The sequence below is a fragment of the Pinus tabuliformis genome, chromosome 9 (genome assembly GCF_031772625.1).
Source record: "Pinus tabuliformis cultivar Carrire ecotype Pingquan chromosome 9, CPIR1, whole genome shotgun sequence".
In the NCBI taxonomy this organism is placed as follows: domain Eukaryota; kingdom Viridiplantae; phylum Streptophyta; class Pinopsida; order Pinales; family Pinaceae; genus Pinus; species Pinus tabuliformis.
The window spans coordinates 1,284,271,562-1,284,293,465 of record NC_142307.1 but is presented as its reverse complement, the minus strand read 5'-3'; the positions used below and the strand labels follow the sequence as shown (position 1 = coordinate 1,284,293,465).

The following is a 21,904-nucleotide window of genomic DNA, read 5'->3' as shown; positions in this document are numbered from 1 at the left end:
GATGTGGCTTGGAGTTAAATCATGGCTTCTCATTTTGCATTCCCTCATCCCTAGTACATTGTATAATCAACTTAAATCGTTTCCTTTTCCAAGTATTGGTTCCAATTGAGACCAAGGAAACATGGAAGATCATGAATTACTGGAAACATCCTATATACACTAAGATCATGTTGAAGGGTGCCTTCCAACTTGGGGTGATTATATTAATGGTTCAAAATATATTCCAAACCAGAGATTGGTCCCTTATAAATTCAAACTTTGTCTCTCCAACTTGCAAGTCCAATCACTTTTTTGGTTCTCATCTCATATGTGCATATAAGACCCATCTCAAATCAGCTAACAAAAAGATAGCATCTCTTCTAGAAATTGACTCGAGGACAACTCGAAGCACCTCCCCCTTTCTCTCAACACCAACCAATTGAAGAAGGCAATGATATTCTATTTCAGTCTCCAACATTAGGTAGACCACTCTCGTTAAACAAAATTATGCCCACAGTCCAATAAAACACAACTGTCAGTTTTGCCCTCATCCTCCACTAGACTGGTTTACAGAGGTCTTGGAGCTTGGGTAGAAAATTCTTGACCTGTCTAGAAATGTGAAAAACGAGCATTCTCAAATTCAAAGAATGAAAGATGAAATGGAAGGATTGTGCCTCTAGTTACCATATTTGCAAAATCAATAGAATAAGGAAGACTCCAACAACCTAGAAACCTTTGACCATCCTCAGTAATATTTGAGAATCCCTTGTAAATGAATTTTAATAGCTGGCCAATTTTGTATAATTTATAGTAGTATATGTTTAAGCCTTGGCATAAAGAAGGAATGCAGCAAATATCAATTAGACCTATTAGAGGATTCTCCTCCTCTTCTCTTAGAATTTTCATCCAAATGGAACATGATGTAAATCCTTAAGTTTCTCATTGTGAATGGGCACAAAATTAATAGCAAGTTGTTCTTTTTTTGTAAAAAAAAAGGATTAAGTCATATAAGAACAAATTATTACTAATGATTATATTTACACTATCATTTTAGGCCCTTGAACAATTATATGTTTTACATGTTAAAATAGGGTTGCTTGGTTTTCTAGTGTAAATATTAAGATATTAGTTTCATTCTTGTACCATTTTTTTCTTTCGTCGAGATCATTAGAAACATGATTGTTCCTAATGAGCCATGATCTCCTTGACAAAGACAAGTCGATCAATTTGCATTAGTCTTGGTGTGGACTTAACCCTACTCACGCTACTATAAACACAAGGGCAAGTGCTCCCAACACTTTTTGCAAGTCGTCGAGAAGTTCAAAGGTGTTGGTGTTCGAAGCAACCAATTTCAAAACATCAATAACTCTCAGCCAAATTCAAACTTAGATTTTCTTCTAAGTAGATTTGGTACAATAAAGTAGTTATAAATAACATGTACAAATAGGTTTTATTATTGCTATTAGAGAGTATCTAAACCTATAAATATACTAAACCTACTTAACCTTTATGTATAATTATATGGAAATGTGTAAATAAATCATTTGCAGTGTTTCTTCTATTTATTCATTGTTTCCATTACTAAGAAAAAAAAAAGTGTTCTTATCCAAAGAAAGTATTAACACCTTTAGAATCTATTAATGTAGAATACGAATTAGGAATTTCCAGCCTCTTATCTAGAAAATAACCATACCCGTGTTTAATTTAAAGAACATTATTGCACATTTATTGTTGCATGCAAAACATCATTTCTCTTTCTATGCTCTCAAAATGCATTGTATTTTATTCATTACCTACAATGATGCATACAAAGCTTATACCAAAAATTATTATTTAATGCTTTCCTTCATGCCTAATTTACTATCAGAATATTGCATTCATTTATGAATAACACTGATTATTTATTACTAGATACTAAATGTATTCCTTACATGCCCTACATATATTTTTTCCATTGTTCATCTTTTTTTTTAACTAAAACGGGTATGATTTTTTATTGAGGAAAAGATTGGACTTACGCCATGGCAACCATCATTACATTGCTTCTGTTTCTGTTTCTTGTACTATTACAAAATGCAGATTGCTCATGGATTACAAGGATGGAATGAACTTTCGTCATTTATGAGGAGCTGCCCTTTCCCAAGAGTGCAACCTTTGTTTGCTAACAGGTCTGCTTCGCTGTTCAAATTTCTGAGGATATGAAGGAATTTGTAGGAATCGAAGTCAAGCAGGATTCTCTTTAATCTGTTCAGAGTTTTGTTGAGGCTTGCATTGGTGAACAATTTGCCCATGTTTAAATTTTTTATTAGGATCTCTGAGTCTCCAAAAGCTTGGAATTCTTTGTCTCCTCTCTCTCTGGCTATTTGACAAGCTTTGAGCAGGCCTTGAATGTCTGCTTGATTGTTGGTTTTCTGCCCGATGCCCCAGCAGAAACTGTCCCTTCTTGATCCGTCCGGGGCATAGATGACCCCTCCTCCTCATGCTGTCCCAGGATTACCTTTGGAGGCTCCGTCGAAGAAAATCGTGGTAATTTTTTGATTTTGCCACCATTCTTGAATAGTAGCTTCGGAGTCTCTTTTGCGCCATTCCAGATTCGCTGCTTGTGGGGCTGATAATTTCTTTCGAGGGAAGGGGGAAAGGGGGCCCAGCCACCTCTCTTCTTCAGGGAGAAGTAAAGCGTCATCTGAAAAATATTGTTGCTGAGCTGCTTCCAGGAGGAAGGCTTTGGCCTTTACCGCTGCCGAGAAAGGAACTTGTTGTTTTTCATTGAAAATCAGATCATTCCGGGTCAACCATATCTGCCAGCATACATATTTGGGGATAGCATTCCAGACTTTTCTCCAAAATGATTTGTTGGGGATTTTGTTAGGATAACATTGATTCCATGCATCGAATAGGTCTGCTACAGAGTTATATTGGGGGACTGTAATTTGTAGCTCATGGAGAATGAGTCTCCAAACTTCTTTAGCAAAATTACATTCCATGAAGAGATGCTTCGTTGTTTCTGAGCTGCTTCTACACAACTCACATCTATGCGGCCCAGCTATGCTTTTTTTCATCAGATTGTCTCCTGTTAACAACTTGTTGTGAATCAGTGTCCAAAAGAAGAAACTTACTTTAGGTAAAGCTAGCGGATCCCAAACTTTCCTCCAGAACTCCGGAGATTTACTGTTGTTCCTGATTGGCTGGAAAGCGTTGTAGGCTTCTGCTGTTGTGTAGCTTCTAGATTTCCCCCACCCCCACCTATCATTTATTTTCCTGTTCACTGGGGCCGCTTCTTCCAACAGTTCTTCATGGACGTGTTTTTGCTGGTTTATACGATCTGGAACTCCAAAGAAGTCCCAACCTTGCCAATCGTCATGGCTATCCCATTTGGATAATTCATAAACGTTGTTTATCCCAGTGCATTCAAGCCAATTTTTCAGTTCTGCGATTTCTTCATTTTCTGCGAGGGGGTCTCGATCCATTATACGATCGTGCCACATATTTGTTTGCTTTCCGTTGCCTGGGATCCTGTATGCCTTTCCCTTGAAAAAGTCCAGACTTTTACTGCATAATCGCCATACCTGTGTGCTGAGACTTGTTTGGCTTGCTTGCAGATTTCTGAGCGGCACCTTGTGGGCATACTTCAACTTCAACGTTTCGCTGACAGGATGGTTGGGGTCTTTGAAAACATTCCACATGATTTTGCCTCCCATCGCTAGGTTGACTAATGCAGGGTCGCGGATTTGCAAGCCTCCCTTAGAAGTTGAGCGTTTGACCATATCCCATTTCACTAGATGAAATTTGTGTTGGTTTCCTTTCCCCCCTGCCACTGGAAGTCACGAAGAATTTTGGAAATTTGATCTGTCACACTTTTTGGGGCGAGAAGGAAGGCTGCCTGGTAAATTGGGAGCGCAAATAACACCACCTTGATTAGGGTGACCTTGCCTCCTTTTGTGAGCCAATAACCTCCCCAACCTGAGATTTTTGATTTAATTTTGCTGATAATTTCAGTCCACAGTGACCTCTTGTTGAAACAGTTAGTGATGGGAAGGCCGAGGTATTTAATCTTCTCCCAATGGGCATGTCCGTTGAAGCCAAGAATATTGGAGATACGTGTAAGCTCTTGCTGGCCAGTGTTCCATCCATAGATTTCACTTTTTCGTTCATTGATTGAGGCTCCAGAGACCCTGCAATAACATTTTAGGACAGAGTCAAAAGCTTTAGCTATTCTAACATAGGCGCCTCCCACGAGGAGCGGATCATCTGCAAAAAGTGCGTGGTTCTGAGCTGGAGAGGTATTGGACGGTTTTAGGCCAGGGAGGGAGCCTGAGACTTTTTCAGCTGTTAGCTTTCTGCTGAGAGAATCCGCCATCAGGATGTACAAGAAGGGAGAGAGCGGGCATCCTTGCCTAAGGCCTCCCTGGGCTTGGAAAAAAGGAGTAGGGCGACCGTTTACTAGAGGGGCTATCTAGGGGTTGTCAGTACAAGAAGAGATGAGATTGACGAAATGGGGGGAGAAGCAATAGGAGTGGAGGACTTTGTAGAGGAAGGCGCGATTGACTCGGTCAAACGCATTGGCCATGTCGAGTTTTATCAGCATGCCTTTTTCTTTTCGCTGTTTGCTTGAGTGAATTATCTCCTGAACTTGAATGACATTATCCAGGATGTGCCTGCCTTCTACGAAGCCACCTTGATTGCTTGAGATCAGCCTGTTGAGCAAAGGCTTGATCCTGTTTGCTAGGAGCTTTTCTAGAATTTTATAGGAGGCGTTGCAAAGCGATATGGGCCTGAATCTGACGAAGGTTTCGGGATTGGTTTCTTTAGGGATAAGGGCGAGGTAGGTGGAATTAGTTCCTCCTCCTACTTTGGCTTTTTTCATGAATCCTTTTATCATCTTTAGAAGGTCTGCTTTGATGATGTCCCAGTAAGTTTTATAAAAGTGAATTGTGAATCCATCAGGCCCAGGGGCCTTCTCCGATTCCATGGACCAGATGACTTTTATGATTTCTTCTTCAGTGATGGGTTTAGTGAGAACAGAGTTGTCTTCAGCGTTGACCAGGAGAGGAATGTTGGAGAGGAGATTAGTAATTTCTTCCTCGTTAGATTGGATGTCTACGGTGTAGAGATGTTTGAAATGTCTTTCAACTGCCTCTTTTATCTGGCTGAACCCTTTGCAGATCTGCCCCTCTACTGTTGTAATTTCAGAGATATGGTTTATGGAGATTCTTGCTCGATATTGTCGGTGGAAGAAAGAAGTGTTCCGGTCGCCTGCCTTCAACCACAGACTTCGTGATTTGATTCTCCAATACTCTTCCTCCATTCTGAAAGATCGAAATGATGAGAATTTTATTTTAACTTCTTTGTTAAGAAAAGTTGGAGTAATATCTCTAGTTTCCATTTCAACTTGCAATGCTTTTCCATTGTTCATTTTAAAATAAACATTTGCAAGACAAAAATTCATATATATATATATATATATATATATATATATATATATATATATATATATAATGAATTTTTAGCCTACAAATGTTTATTTTGGAAAACTCTTTAACTTACTTATCTTGATAATATTGACTACTTAGTCTTTTGGAAATGTTGTAGGAACAGGCATGTTCCTCCCAACCAATGAGTGGCACACAACTACTCCCCAAGAGCCTCAAAACCTTTGTTGTCAATAAATTATCTTTGTTCAATGGTACTTCCTACTTCCCCTATAGAATCAGTCAGCGTCTTGCCCTTTCTCTCCATGTCTACACATTTTTCTTAGGATATTTTTCAAAAAAAAGCTTCTTTTTTTCTTTTTTCTCTAGTAGTGTTTTTCTCTCCAACAGTGTCCGAGAAAATAATGATAACCATCGTAATATCCTCTTTCCCCCATCTAGAATAGCACTTATCTCCCATTATGTTATCTCCATGGAGGTGGTTATTCCTCCTGGAATCTTGGGGATAATAGAAGTTGTAATTGTGACAACTATCACTTAACGTTTCTACTACCTAAGACTCCAACCACTTGACAACAAGGCAGCCTAATTACTCTCATGCTAGTTCCTTCAACATTTCGAAATAAGACAATATTTATTTATAATGGGACACAATTATTTACATATGCCATTCACAATGATTAATTATAGTCGTGACATCATGGTCAATATATCTAATTTGAATATTTACAAGTAAACATAAGACCATAGAGTCTTGCAAGAATTAATTTCAATAGGGTTGTCACATAATACAACCTTTGTTTGATTTCGATTGACACTGGTGAGTTCATAAAATTGAATCTAACCATTATACAAAAAGCTTGTAGGGACATTTTTTGCATTGTGTTGTTTTAAAAGGTTTTGTGTTGAACTTGTGGCTTTAAATAATGTTATTGTTTTTTTGCATTTGGCCATTGTTAAAAGACTCTATGGTGGATTTAAATTATGTTTTCTTTGTCTAAGCTAACCTTATCATTCTCTTCTTTAATATGGTCTGCGCGTTTGATGCTTTGAGTGGTTTGTGTGTCTGTGTTTGGATGGTAAGTTTTGCGGATGTTACAATCCTTGTGTCATATTTCTCTTGGTATATGTATGTTAGTAATTAGTTGTTGATGAAGAAGGGAGAAAAGAGATGATCTTGTCAATTATTGAGTTGTAGTTTGTAGGAAGATTGATTTTGCACATATATTTCATTTAATTCCAAGTATGACAACTTTGGCAGTTAATTAATTCTTAATGGTGTCCCTCCAAGTATTATAAATATATCTTGAAGAGTATTTTTAATAGTTTACTTCCTCAATATTACTAGTGAAATGTCGAGTGGATGTAGATCAGGAGAGGGATGAGTCACTCTTATCCTCCCCAACCGAGTTTTAGTCGCATTGAAATTTACATCTCGCTCCTAGGGAGTAATTCCTACATGAAAGATATTAGCACACCTAGACATGGGTGGGTTTTTGGTGGATGTAGCTAGTATTGATCTCTGGTATAGTGAACCACAAACACACAAATAAATTTATTGGCAAAATAATTTGTTTCCTGGCAATTTTTTGAAATAATTTATTTCCTTTAATAATATTTTGATGATGGGGTGGCAGGAGTGGGAAGGATTTTGATCAATCTCGAAAGAATAATCATGGATAAATTCTCATGGGATATGGGTTTCAAGTCAAACAATCAAGCATACATGTACAAGTTGTAAATGGGCCTAATGTTAGCTCGAAAAAGAGGGATCAATGAGATTACTATTCTAGGTGACTCTTTCTTGGTTATTTGCCTTGTGAGATTGGATAACCCTCCAAAGGATAATATGCTTTGACTTTTATTCAATCAAATAAAAGAAATTCTAATTTTGTTTTCTAAGTATTCATTATTTCACAATCTTTGAACCCTCAACTCTGATGTTGACATATTAGCCAACAAATCCTACTTATTGGGAGAAGACCAATCGGAAATAAATGGAATTATTGATTATTGTTAAATCCCCCAATTTGTGCTATGATGGGTCTCGCCCTCCCCTATGTCTCTTGGCCTATATTACTCCCTTGGTGCCCATAGTTCTACATGTTTCTCTCCATATCAATAACCCCTCTCTCGATGTGTTTCACCTTCCCATTTCCATGGTGCCTTTCATCCTGAATATGACACACCCTCAATCTTGTTTCTCAATAATTTCGCCTGTGGTTAGCTTCGGTCTTGGATATGAATGGACATAATTTTTCATTCTTCCTTTGGCGAACTCCCACAAGGCTATCATGGCAATGAAGTACTATCCACCCTCTACTCCCCAACAAAATCAAGTCACAGGGAATGAGGTAGGCTCATCCTCCCCCAAGGGTCGTCCCGGTGAACCTGGGGAGGGTTCAAACATATCCAATTCTCATCTGTCCTCCAGGAACAAATTTGATGTGATATCCACTAAGCCACAAGAAGGTGAGATCCCATCATTTGGTCCTCGTTTGAAAGATCCCCCTCTTGCCCAACTTTCTCATCAGGGTCCGATAAAAAACATTTCTACATCAAATTCTTAGAGCGAATCTGACATGAGTCAGGAGGATTCCTTACATCATGGGGAGGATTTTATTTCCCCAATAGATGGATTTGCAGGTGCTCCCTTCACGAGCTTAGCAGAAGAAAGATATGAAACTGAGAAAACTTCAGGGAAATAACATAGATCCAGCAGTATGGAAGGGAATCTAATAGAGAAAGAAGAATTGAACAGACCGAAAAAAGAAAAATAACTGGATCATCATCCCACCCTTAAACACATCCAGATGGGAGGAAATAGAGGCAAAGGGTCCAAAATAAACATAGGCACTACCCCAAATAAAGGGGCCCTTCCAAATCTAAGTAATGATTTTTCTCTCCTGGAACTATCGAGGGATGGGGTCTGAGAAAAGAAGACCAAAAGTGTTCTCATTAATTAGAAAAGAGAATCCCTCCATAGTTTTTATTCAATAGATGAAGCTGGAAGAATAAGGAGCATTATCTTACCATTATTATTTGTGGTATAAAAGTAGTATAGTAGTAGTTAGCGGAAGAGGAGATTCTAGAGGAATCTACACTCTATGGGATCCCCTCCAAGTTCGCTTGATTGATTCAATCTCAAATACACATTGGTTGGACTCAGAATTCATTGATCTCTCATCCAATCAAGTATGTCTTGTAATCAACATCTACATGCCTTTTCATTTCAGGTATTAGCAAGAATGCAAGGTATCTCTATGCAACTTGGGAAACTCGAAAAAAAATACTACATGCATATTTGTGGGAGACATTAATACAAATTTGTATAATTGGGAAAAGAAAATTGGTGGGTTTACTGTTAGATACCCCTTTCAAGAGAATATGGAGGATCTCATCTATTCATCTAATATTTTAGACATAAAGCCCTCTAAATTCAAATATACTTGGTCAAATAAAAGGGTGGGCCACAATCATACAGTTGTCAAGCTTTACTGATTTCTCATCTTAGATATATTTCTTCGTCAAAATTTAACCATCTCCTCCTCCATCATTCCATGGAACGGCTCATACCATCGCCCCATTCACCTTCATCTACCTTCCATCTAGAATGTTGGACCCATCACCTTCCGATTTAGTCCTCTTTGGCTTCAGCAATCGGATTTCTATGAAACCGTTGCTCAATCATGGAACAATGGGTAACAAGAAGCCCCATCACAATCTAGGAGAAGAAACCCAAAAGGTTAAAAATCTGACTTAATAATCGGGCTCGTTCTATTAAATATGAAAAACAAAAATAAATTCAAAAAATGAAGGAATCAATCAGCCAGCTCCACTCCATTATGGAATCTAAGCTGGTAAAAAAGGAGCAAATAAAACAAGATAAACACATGTTCAATAAATATCATGCTCTAATGAGGGAGGAATAAAAATACTGGAGACCAAAGTCTTGCAGTGTTTGGCTGCAAGGGGGCGATAAGAACACCAAATATTTTCACAATTAGGCCAAAAATAGGGATCATAAGAAGACCATTATCAAACTTACCATTAATGGAAGAACAATGAGTGATTCTCAATAATTAAAGGAGGAGGTTGTAGCACATTTCAACAGATTATATTCACAAGATGATCCTTTGAATGAAGAGTCGAAGAATTTCATGTTGGAACATATCCTTCCCATCATATAAGAAGAAATTAATACACACCTCACTTAGCTTCCTTTTGAAGAAGAAATTAGAAAAATCGTCTTCTCCTTCAGCCCTGACAAGGCTCTTGGAACTCATGGATTCTCAACTCACTTCTACCAATTCTTTTGGGACCTCATCAAAAGGGCTCTTTGTTATATGATCACCTGTTCCTTGAAGAATGGTCACATGGGAGGAGGTATCAATTCATCCTTCCTAGCTTTGATTCCTAAAGAATATATTCCTTCCTCTTTCCAAAGGTTTCACTCAATCTCTCTGTGTAACGTTTCTTATAAAATCATCTTGAAGTTGTCAACTGAAAGGATGAAGAAATACCTCCCTAATGTGATTGCTGAAAAGCAAGGCATATTTTTCCTTGGAAGGTAGATCTTCGATAACATTATTCTGGTTCAAGAAGCGATCTTCTCAAGCAGAGAAAGGGAGGACAAGGGAATGGTTATTGAGCTCGACATCGCTAATTCCTTGGAAATAGTTCAACATAACTTCTTGTTTAAAGTATTGAGAATATTGGGTTTCAATGATACCTTTATCCATTGGATATTCATGTGCATCAGTTCTCCCTAGATAACCCCTTTATTAAATGGACATGAAACAAGTATATTCAATGCTTCAAGGGGGCTGAGACAAGGTTGTCTCTTTCACCCTTTCTATATATTTTGGTTGTTGACACCCTTAGAAAAATATTGGAACACGAGCAAACTAATGGAAAAATTCCAGGCATCTGATTTTCCCAAGATGTAAAAAGCATCAATCACTCCCAATTCGTGGACAACATAATTTTTCTTAGAGGGGCCTCACCCACAATTACAAAAAGATTAAAGTAATTACTTGATCATTTCCTATCGGCCTGTGGAGGTTTAGCAAATTCCTCCAAATATTAGATCTACTCCTAGAATATTTCAATAGATAAGTGGCACCAAATCAGCAACATCTTTGGCTTCAACTCTATGGAAATCTGGAATGATTTTAAATATCTTGGTATACCTATTTGTAAAAAATCCTTCACCTCCCGGGCTTGGAGCCTGATCCTTTCGAAAATAAAATCAAAACTTGATGTGTGGGGTGCTCGTTGGCTTACTATGGTAGGCCAAATCACCCTCATCAAATCTGTCCTATATGCGATTTCGATCTTCCAGTTCTTGGCCCTCCTGAGCCCTATATTCATTCTACAGGAAATTAGTAAGGTGATTTGGACATTCCATTGGGAAGGAAGCAAATATTCCACTAAAAAAATTCACCTTTTCAATTGGAAGACTATAAGAGTTCCCAAGGACCATGGAGGACTAGGGATAAGAGATTTGGCATTGGTGAATCAATCTATGGGAGAAAAATTATCTTGGAACCTAAAGAACAACTCAACAACATGGTGAGTGTGAGTCCTGAAAAAAAAATATCTAAGATCCAACTCCTCCTCCAGGCTCAATCCCCCTCCTAGATTCATCTTGCCTATCTGGAAACTTATCCTACCCTCCTCCCCTCTTATCAATAATCATATCAGTTGGACCCCAGGAAGTGGATTGAAGTTCAACATTTGGTCGAACTCCATCCTCCATCACCCCCCCTTAAAGAATGTGATGATCTTCGCCCTCTTTAGCATTATCTATCTCTTCATGGTATTCACAATCTAGCCCAAGATCAACGCATGGTCTAATTCACACTCTTGGTCTGACTAGATGTTTGGATATCTTCCCCCCACCTTTGCACATCTGGCCCACTTTCTTAAAAGTAAGTTGTCAGGTTTTGCTCCCATCGATCACGATTTGGATGATAATCTTGGTTGGAAGACCATGTTTATACTGTAAAGGCAAGATATGAAGATCTCCTTTTCCAAGAAGATATCCCCCCCCAAATCATCCCTATGGAAGAAGATATGTTCAAACAATGCCATCCCTAAAGTTAATTCTTGTTGATGGACGCTTATTCATAGAAATATTCTCACCTCTAAAAATCTCAAATGAAGATGAATTACTAGCAATCCCATTTCCCCTTGTGTTCCCTTGATAAATAATATCTACCTCATTTGTTCATGCATTGCCCTTATACCCTCTAGGTCTAGGATATGTCATTGATCCCTTGTACCCCAAGATCAATTTTTCGAATGAATTTGTTGATTTATTGACTAATTATCCAAATCATTATGTAGGTTCCTTCACAGGTAAACTACACTTCCAATTCATCTGGACCTATCTTCCTAATTTCAATTGATGGAAAATTAGCTTACAATAAATGGGCTCATTTTCAAAGACACAAAAACACCTCCTCAATAAGCAGCGGTCAAGGATCTCTCACTCTGTGCGGAGTCTAACCACCTAAAATCCAGTAACCCTGATTCTAGTTTGGATCTTTGGAAGCAATAATGGTTGAAGGGCCTCATCACTCCAAGAGTGATTTTCCCAAGAAATATAAGATTAAGACACCCCTTCTCTTCACAATGGAAACTTATATTATCTAATGAGGATTATCTCGCATCTTGAACTGGTTGATATTGTATGACTATGCCTCTAAAACAAAACTAGGGGTGGAAGGAGGGGGAGGTATTATCACGAATCCCATTGGAGAAATGAAGATCAAGTGCACCTGGGGCCTGGGGAAGAGATCAAACAATGCAGCAGAAATGTATGGCATCCTCCTTGGGCTTCAATTAGCCAAGGAATTAGGTATTCCCTCCATTACAGTGTTGGGGGATTCTCTATTGATCATCCACCATCTATGCTTGTCTTCCCTCCCTTCGAATAATTCTCTTTCTCTCCTTCTTCGTAGAATTCTTGACACCTTGGATTTTTTTGCTAAAAAAACCTTCCATCATATCCTCTGCAACTAGAATCAAACAACCGATGAGCAAGCCAATATAGCCTACCATCTGGAAGAAGGGGAAATGAAGAATAATGATACTCTCTCTTGGAGAAGTATCCCATGCATCTACTTAAATTCTTGCTAATTCACTCTCCCCATAGCATGAACATGATGAACAATCAGTGGGTATTTCTTGGCTTACGTTCCCACATAGGTGGAATATCCTTCTTGGAATTGGAAGTAAAAATGGGAGGCTTCAAACAAATTTCATATCATCTCAGTCCTTATGTGAAGTTCCTTTGTGGGAAATTTTAGTATGCAGTTATTTCCTCGAGGACGTTCTCTTCTCCCAGAGATACAACTCGTATTCTCATCTGATGTGGCTTGGAGTTAAATCATGGCTTCTCATTTTGCATTCCCTCATCCCTAGTACATTGTATAATCGATTTAAATCATTTCCTTTTCCAAGTATTGGCTCCAATCAAGATCAGGGAAACATGGAAGATCATGAATTGCTGGTAACATCCTATATACGCTAAGATCATGTTGAAGGGTACCTTCCAAATTGGGGTGATTATATTAATGGTTCAAACTGTATTCCAAACCAGAGATTGGTCCCTTATAAATTCAAACTTTGTCTCTCCAACTTGCAAGTCCAAGCACTTTTTTCGTTCTCATCTCATATGTGCATATAAGGCCCATCTCAAATCAGCTAACAAAAAGATAGCATCTCTTCTAGAAATTGACTCGAGGACAACTCGAAGCACCTCCCCCTTTCTCTCAACACCAACTAGTTGAAGAAGGCAATGATATTCTATTTCAGTCTCCAACATTCGGTAGACCACTCTCGTTCAACAAAATTATGCCCACAATCCAATAAAACACAACTGTCAGTTCTACCCTCATCCTCCACTAGACTGGTTTGCAGAGGTCTTGGAGCTTGGGTAGAAAATTCTTGACCTGTCTAGAACTGTGAAAAACGAGCATTCTCAAATTCAAAGAATGAAAGATGAAATGGAAGGATTGTGCCTTTAGTTAGCATATTTGAAAAATCAATAGAATAAGGAAGACTCCAACAACCTAGAAAGATTTGACCCTCCTCAGGAATATTTGAGAATCCCTTGTAAATGAATTTTAATAGTTGGAAAATTTTGTATAATTTATAGTAGTTTATGTTTAAGCCTTGGCATAAAGAAGGAATGCAGCAAATATCAATTAGACCTATTGGAGGATTCTCCTTCTCTTCTCTTAGAATTTTCATCCAAATGGAACATGATGTAAATCCTCAAGTTTCTCATTGTGAATGGGCACAAAATTAATAGCAAATTATTCTTGTTTTTGTAAAAAAAAAGGATTAAGTACTATAAGAACAAATTATTACTAATGACTATATTTACACTATCATTTTAGGCCCTTGAACAATTATATGTTTTACATGTTAAAATAGGGTTGCTTGGTTTTCTAGTGTAAATATTAAGATATTAGTTTCATTCTTGTACCATTTTTTTCTTTCGTCGAGATCATTAGAAACATGATTGTTCCTAATGAGCCATGATCTCCTTGACAAAGACAAGTGGATCAATTTGTGTTAGTCTTGGTGTGGACTCAACCCCACTCACGCTACTATAAACACAAGGGCAAGTGCTCCCAACGCTTTTCGCAAGTCATCGAGAAGTTCAAAGGTGTTGGTGTTCGAAGCAACCAATTTCAAAAAATCAATAACTCTCAGCCAAATTCAAGCTTAGAATTTCTTCTAAGTAGATTTGGTACAAGAAAGTAGTTATAAATAACATGTACAAATAGGTTTTATTATTGCTATTAGAGAGTATCTAAACCTATAAATATACTAAACCTACTTAACCTTTATGTATAATTATATGGAAATTTATAAATAAATCATTTGCAAAGTTTCTTCTATTTATTCATTGTTTCCATTAGTAAGAAAAAAAAGTGTTCTTATCCAAAGAAAGTATTAACACCTTTAGAATCTATTAATGTAGAATACCAATTAGGAATTTCCAACCTCTTATCTAGAAAATAACCATACCCGTGTTTACTTTAAAGAACATTATTGCACATTTATTGTTGCATGCAAAACATTATTTCTCTTTCTATGCTCTCAAAATGCATTGTATTTTATTCATTACCTACAATGATGCATACAAAGTTTATACCAAAAATTACTATTTAATGCTTGCCTTCATGCCTAATTTACTATCAGAATATTGCATTCATTTATGAATAACACTAATTATTTGTTACTAAATACTAAATGTATTCCTTACATGCCCTACATATATTTTTTTCCATTGTTCATTTTAAAATAAATATTTGCAGGACAAAAATTCATATATATATATATATATATGAATTTTTAGCCTACAAATGTTTATTTTGGAAAACTCTTTAACTTACTTCTCTCAATAATATTGACTACTTAGTCTTTTGGAAATGTTGTAGGAACAAGCATGTTCCTCCCAACCAATGAGTGGCACACAACTACTCCCCATGAGCCTCAAAACCTTTGTTGTCAATAAATTATCTTTGTTCAATGGTACTTCCTCCTTCCCCTACAGAATCAGTCAGCATCCTGCCCTCTCTCTCCATGTCTGCACATTTTTCTTAGGATATTTTCCAAACAAAAGCTTCTTTTTTTCTTTTTTTTCTCTAGTAGTGTTTTTCTCTCCAACAGTGTCAGAGAAAATAATGATAACCATCATAATATCCTCTTTCCCCCATCTAGAATAGCACTTATCTCTCATTATGTTATCTCCATGGAGGTGGTTATTCCTCTTGGAATCTTGGGGATCATGGAAGTTGTAATTGTGACAACTATCACTTAACTTTTCTACTACCTAAGACTCCAACCACTTGACAACAAGGCAACCTAATTACTCTCATGCTAGTTCCTTCAACATTTCGAAATAAGACAATATTTATTTATAATGGTACACAATTATTTACATATGCCATTCACAATGATTAATTATAGTCGTGACATCATGGTCAACATATCTAATTTGAATATTTACAAGTAAACATAAGACCATAGAGTCTTGCAAGAATTAATTTCAATAGGGGTGTCACATAATACAATCTTTGGTTGATTTCGATTGACACTGGTGAGTTCATAAAATTGAATCTAGCCATTATACAAAAAGCTTGTAGGGACATTTTTTGCATTGTATTGTTTTAAAAGGTTCTATGTTGAACTTGTGGCTTTAAATAATGTTTTTGTTTTTCTGCATTTGGCCATTGTTAAAAGACTCTATGGTGGATTTAAATTATGTTTTCTTTGTCTAAGATAACCTTATCATTCTCTTCTTTAATATGGTTTGTGTGTTTGATGCTTTGAGTGGTTTGTGTCTCTATGTTTGGGTGGTAAGTTTTGTGGATGTTACAATCCTTGTGTCGTATTTCTCTTGGTATATGTATGTTAGTAATTAATTGTTGATGAAGGGAGAAAAGAGATGATCTTGTCAATGATTGAGTTGTAGTTTGCAGGAGGATTGATTTTGCACATATATTTCATTTAATTCCAAGTATGACAACTTTGGCAGTTAATTAATTCTTAATGGTGTCCCTCCAAGTATTATAAATATATCTTGAAGAGTATTTTTAATAGTTTACTTCCACAATATTACTAGTGAAATGTCAAGTGGGTGTAGATCAGGTGAGGGATGAGTCACTCTTATCGTCCCCACCCGAGTTTCAGTTGCATTGAAATTGACATCTCGCTCCTAGGGAGTAATTCCTACATGAAAGATAACTAGCACACCTAGACATGGGTGGGTTTTTGGTGGATGTAGCTAGTATCGATCTCTAGTGTAGTGAACCACAAACACGCAAATAAATTTATTGGTGAAATAATTTGTTTCCTGGCAATTTTTTGAAATAATTTATTTCCTTTAATAATATTTTGATGATGGGGTGGCAGGAGTGGGAAGGATTTTGATCAATCTCGAAAGAATAATCATGGATAAATTCTCATGGGATATGGGTTCCAAGTCAAACAATCAAGCATACATGTACAAGTTGTAAATGGGCCTAATGTTAGCTTGAAAAAGAGGGATCAATGAGATTACTATTCTAGGTGACTCTTTCTTGGTTATTTGCCTTGTGAGATTGGATAACCCTCCAAAGGATAATATGCTTTGACTTTTATTTAATCAAATAAAAGAAATTCTAATTTTGTTTTCTAAGTATTCATTATTTCAAAGTCTTTGAACCCTCAACTCTCATGTTGACATATTAGCCAACAAACCCTACTTATTGGGAGAAGACCAATCGGAAATAAATGGAATTATTGATTATTGTTAAATCCCCCAATTTGTGCTATGATGGGTCTCGCCCTCCCCTATGTCTCTTGCCTATATTACTCCCTTGGTGCCCATAGTTCTACATGTTTCTCTCCATATCAATAACCCCTCTGTCGATGTGTTTCACCTTCCCATTTCCATGGTGCCTTTCGTCCTGAATATGACACACCCTCAATCTTGTTTCTCAATAATTTCGCTTGTGGTTAGCTTCGGTCTTGGATATGAATGGACATAATTTTTCATTCTTCCTTTGGCGGACTCCCATAAGGCTATCGTGGCAACGAAAAATCATTTGCATCATGTGGCACATACAAATATTCTCTCCCTCACGTGACATAGGGCAATCATGCATCAAGATTTAATGGAAATTTCAGAAGTTGGTTATGCAATTGTGTTGCAATTACAATGGAGGATCTCTGGGTGGGAATTCTGGGAATTTGTTTGTCTCTCTTAGTCATAGAGGTTAATTCTGAAGGGCTGCCAGCTCAAGAATTCATTACAATGTTTTCTCAAATCCTACGAAGGTTTGTCCTCTCTACTGCTCTTCACAGGATAGATTCAGTTTCTCCTTGCCTCATGTCCCTTTGGTGCTTATGTTCATAGTGTGTCGTTAATATGGAAAATAGCTCTGAAGAATTTGATTCCTCAACATCGACAATTTGTGAAAACTGCATAGAAGCTCATTCAATGATATTTGCAGAAATCTATGATATGAAGGTCAAGATGCTTCAACAATGGGTTCATGATGCCAATGCGGGGGAGTTCATCATGGCCATTCAACAAAGAATTTCACATCTTGAGGATGAAGTTGATGCTTTGAGGAGCATCCTTTCTGTTCTACAATTGAAAGATGCCAAACCTGTTAATCCAGAATCAGATCAAATTAGAGACATTAACCTCAATCGTCCGACCTCACTTGATGATTGAATGTGTTTCTGAATGGCAAGCTTCAAATGTTTTTTGGTTTTTGTTTCAATTTTGTCTATTCGACATCTAGTACTTCTATTGGGACATGGTATTTTTGATGTATTTGAGTTCTAGGCTTGTAGTGATATATGGTTAATCCTGAAGTTTTTGAGCAACATGAAATGTAACTCTCCCAGGTATTTGCACGGACGGACGTGGATTTAATAAAATAAGTACTCATTTTTGTGAAAAAAGAAAGAATATTTTGATGAATTTTTTATTATCAATAGCTGTTTTTGCAAAATCAAAGAACTAATGTATTTTTGAATTTTTTTCAATGAGGGGCTAGGTTTCCAAATTCTCTTTATCTGCTTCTTCAAACAATTATAATATTGTTGAAGGGTTAATTATAATATATTTGAATGGTTAGGAACCAGTACAAACAATTTTTGAGAAAGAAAACCACACGTTTATTGATAGCTTTGATAAAATTTTGATAAATAATTGGTGTAGGGATTTCTTATGCAAATTATTTTCATGATAGGATTTCTTATGGAGTCGTTTTTGTAAAACAAATTAATCTATATTTTTATTTTAGCACATTATATTTTACTATATATCCTAAAAATGAATGTTGAATGTCATTTTGATGAAAAGTTTTACAAATGCTTTGTTTTGAATGCTTATAAATATATCTTTTCCTTTAATAAATAATTTTAATATATTATTGTATGCAATGTGTTCCAATCTTTAATATTGATTAAATTTTGGGTAAAAATTAAGAAAAAATAATAAGTCAAAATCATGTTAAAAAGGCCATAGATGATAAGTAGTCTTTTTCGCGATATTACATCATCTTTATCTATATATTATCAATGACTTTTTTCACGAAATGGCCTTTTTCGCGACGTTTTTTCTTTTTAATTTGAACCAAGATCTAGCCGAGATTTTTAAAAACTTGAGTTTATGTTGTTTAATTTCCCAGGGGGTTTTCAAGGAGTTGAATCCATTTATTCATTCAAAAATGCATTTTAAACAACAAAAAATCACATTGTTTGTGGAAATTCTTTTGCCGTGAAAAAGTCTATTTCCTCTATAAATTAGACTATGCCTTTAATTTATACGTTTCAAACTTTTATATTTAAATTTTTTATATTTTTATTTTTAATTATAGATTTATTAATTAAATTTTTATATGTTTATTAATTTTATGTTTTGAAATATCATGATTAAAAATATGAATTATTGTTATTATCTAAATCTATTTTAATATGGTGTACATATTATAATTTTTTTCGTGGAAAATATTATTTGAAAAATAAGATTAGTGATATTTTATAATGATTTTAATTAAAACTAACTATATATAGTGTTTCTATTTAAAGTATATTTACGCCGAAGATGCTTTTTTTGCTGAAATGGGATCAGAAAACACTGTTAATCAGAGCAATCATATTTCTCCATTTTCGGCATTCTAACATATCTCTTTTAACCACGTGGCTCTACATGATCCATCTATGTTATGGTACCTATATTTTTAGGTCTCATTCCACCAAGTCAAGTACCCTGACGCCTTATCTCACTTGAGTTTAGCCCTTTCCTCCTCAGGAAACTTGTTCTACATGCTTTTCCAATCACAGGTAACTGCCAGTGTTCCATCTCTATGAGCCCGTATCCATTAGTAACACAAAATACCAATTCTTCAATTTTCAGCAGCACCACTAATCAGGTGCTCAAAATTATGCTCGAAAATCGAAGTGTCCGAATTTTTTAAACTTCGCTTTTAAATCGAAGAGCTCATCATTCTGATTCCAATGATGTGAGTGACACTCAAATCTGTGCTCATATGCAGAAGTTAGAGCAAGTCAAAGCTCAAATTTGACTTGCTTACATGGCAGGATTGGATGATGCGGTTGGCTCCTTCAGCAAATGAGGAGGCACCAAGTGGCAGGCCACCATTGGCCCCCGCATATCATAAATATCACTTCGCAAGATAGGCAGAAAGGTATTATAGAATTGGCCCCGACAGGTATCGGGTTGCAATGCGATCGCAACTACACATCGGCGAAGGGAAGCATTGAAGATAATCAACCCCCAGCATACCCAGGTTGCGATGCGATATCGCAATCGAAAATCGGGACACAATGAAGAGTCCTACTTTATGATTGTCGTTGATTCTCCGCCGATGGTGAAATGCGATAAGTTCCCAGATGCGAGAGGATTATCAATTCTAGTTTAATGTCCCGTCGGGTCCACCAAATCACAAATCGCATATCGCTGCATTCACAGACAATAAGACCCACCAGACTTCACCGACTGTGATTTGCAACGAACAGTCAGTGCCGATGGATTATGGCCCGCTGCTCAGCAAAATTCTCGCTCAGTTAGTGGATTTTGGAGCGGAATTGTGGGTTTCTGTCGGATGTGGAGTAATTTGTGGAATGAATAGTGGGAGAACTAGGAGAAGTCATAACTTCTTCAATTTTCCACCAAATTGGTTGCAAAAAGAGGCTAGATAGCCATTTTTTAGTATTATGGACTGATTGGAGCAGGTTTCAGAAGCATTTGAGCATTGTAAACACATATTTTTACACTTTTTAGCATAATAGAGAGGCCCAAGCCATTGGAAGCTGGACCAAGGAGACGTAGCCCAGGAGGGGTGAAATCCTTTATCATGTGCTTGTTGTAATGTATTTTTGATGATGTTCTGTACGTATATGTTGTTGTTCAGTTTCTGGTTTATGTTAAATTTCTCATAAAATTAACATAAAAACTCTTCATTTTCACTTGCAAAAATTCATGAATCCTTAAGCACAATGAAAGCATTTTGTTTATAATCTGAGGAAGATCTTAGCACTGCAAACTAATATTCTAAATCAGATCAATTTGGTATCAGAGCACTAGGTTTTCTTTGTGAAAGAAGGATTTAATTGTTTGCAAGTTTATGTCATGCTTACAAGGTTAAAACTCAAAAGAGGTGAAGGAAAGCTGGTTGGAAGCCTTGAAGTTGGGTCAAGGGGAAGAAGAGCAAGGTTGCCACAATCTCCAACACCAGTTTAGCCTCAAGTTGTAGTTGAGACTCCAAAGATCATGTCTCATGAAGGAGAACCTACAAACATGATAGAAGATGAGAAGACTGTTAGAAAGGCTTTCTTTGATATGACATAGATGGTGAAGGTCTTCTATGAAGAAAGGAATAACATGTTGCAAGGAGAAAGTTCCAAACCTCCCAAAGGAGAAGGCTCTTTAGGAGGAGTTAATGGAAAAGGAGGTAATGGGAATGGAGAAAAACCTCCATCCTCTCCACCATCTTCTTCATCTTCTTCTTCACAAGTATCTTCACACTCTTCCACTAATACTACCCTTACTCATACTCATCATCATTCTTCAAAAGGAACTGGTAAATCACCTTTTTTAAAACTTGATGTTAAATTTGAGTTGCCCATGTATAATGGTGAAGTGAATGCAGAGAAGCTTGATAATTGGATTCGTCAGTTGGAGGTCTATTGCAAGATTCAAAACCTTCAAGAGGATGACATAAAGATTCAGTTAGCTTCCTTGAGAATGTAGGGTGCAACACTTGTATGGGAATCAAATACCCAAGAGGAGATTAAAAAACACAGTAAGATCTCAATTTCTTGGAATGATTTCATTGCTGCAATTAAAAGACAATTCTACCCTCTAGCTTATATGCAGAAAGCCATCATGAATTGGCAGAATTTTAGACAACTTAAAGGTCAAAATGTGCAAGATTACACCCAGGAATTCAGAAAAAGGTCTCTGATGTTCGGTGTAGATTTGCAGACATAGGACACTTTGCTGAAGTACATAGGGGATTTACAAAGTTACCTTAGGCATGTTGGAAATAATACTGAGAGGGGGGGTGAATCAGTATTATCAAATTCTTTTCAATATATCTTCCTTATTTATACTTTGAATAATTCTTCAAATATTGATCATTACTTTGTATGTCAGTATCATAAAATAATGAGCAGGAACAAGAAAAGCAAATAGTCACACAAAAGAACACCAGATATAAGGTGGAAACCCAATGTGGGTGAAAACCACCTGCCGCAATATGTCTCTATCTTCTTTTAATAAGAAACTCCTTTTACAATGGTTTTGTACTGGTGCAGTCCTTTACCAGTACGCAGGCTACAACCTGCAGAGAGCTACAACTCTCTCTCTCGTTTTCCAGTCTCTCCTGGAAGGGAGCTACAACCCCCTACTTCTTTTCTTTCAATGACCACTTTTCATTAATTTTCAGACT

General features: G+C 36.7%; 2 protein-coding genes across 2 annotated transcripts; both read right to left on the bottom strand.

Moving 5' to 3' along the window:
- Positions 1-2,456: 2,456 nt before the first annotated feature.
- LOC149153257 (uncharacterized) lies at positions 2,457-3,677 on the bottom strand. Its single transcript, XM_089443759.1, has one exon. The coding sequence runs from the start codon at positions 3,675-3,677 to the stop codon at positions 2,457-2,459; it is 1,221 nt and encodes a 406-aa protein (XP_089299885.1).
- Positions 3,678-3,754: 77 nt separating this feature from the next.
- Positions 3,755-4,336, bottom strand: LOC149153256 (uncharacterized). The gene has a single exon (XM_089443758.1). It carries the CDS (start codon positions 4,334-4,336, stop codon positions 3,755-3,757), a length of 582 nt encoding a protein of 193 aa, XP_089299884.1.
- Between the last annotated feature and the right edge of the window lie 17,568 nt (positions 4,337-21,904).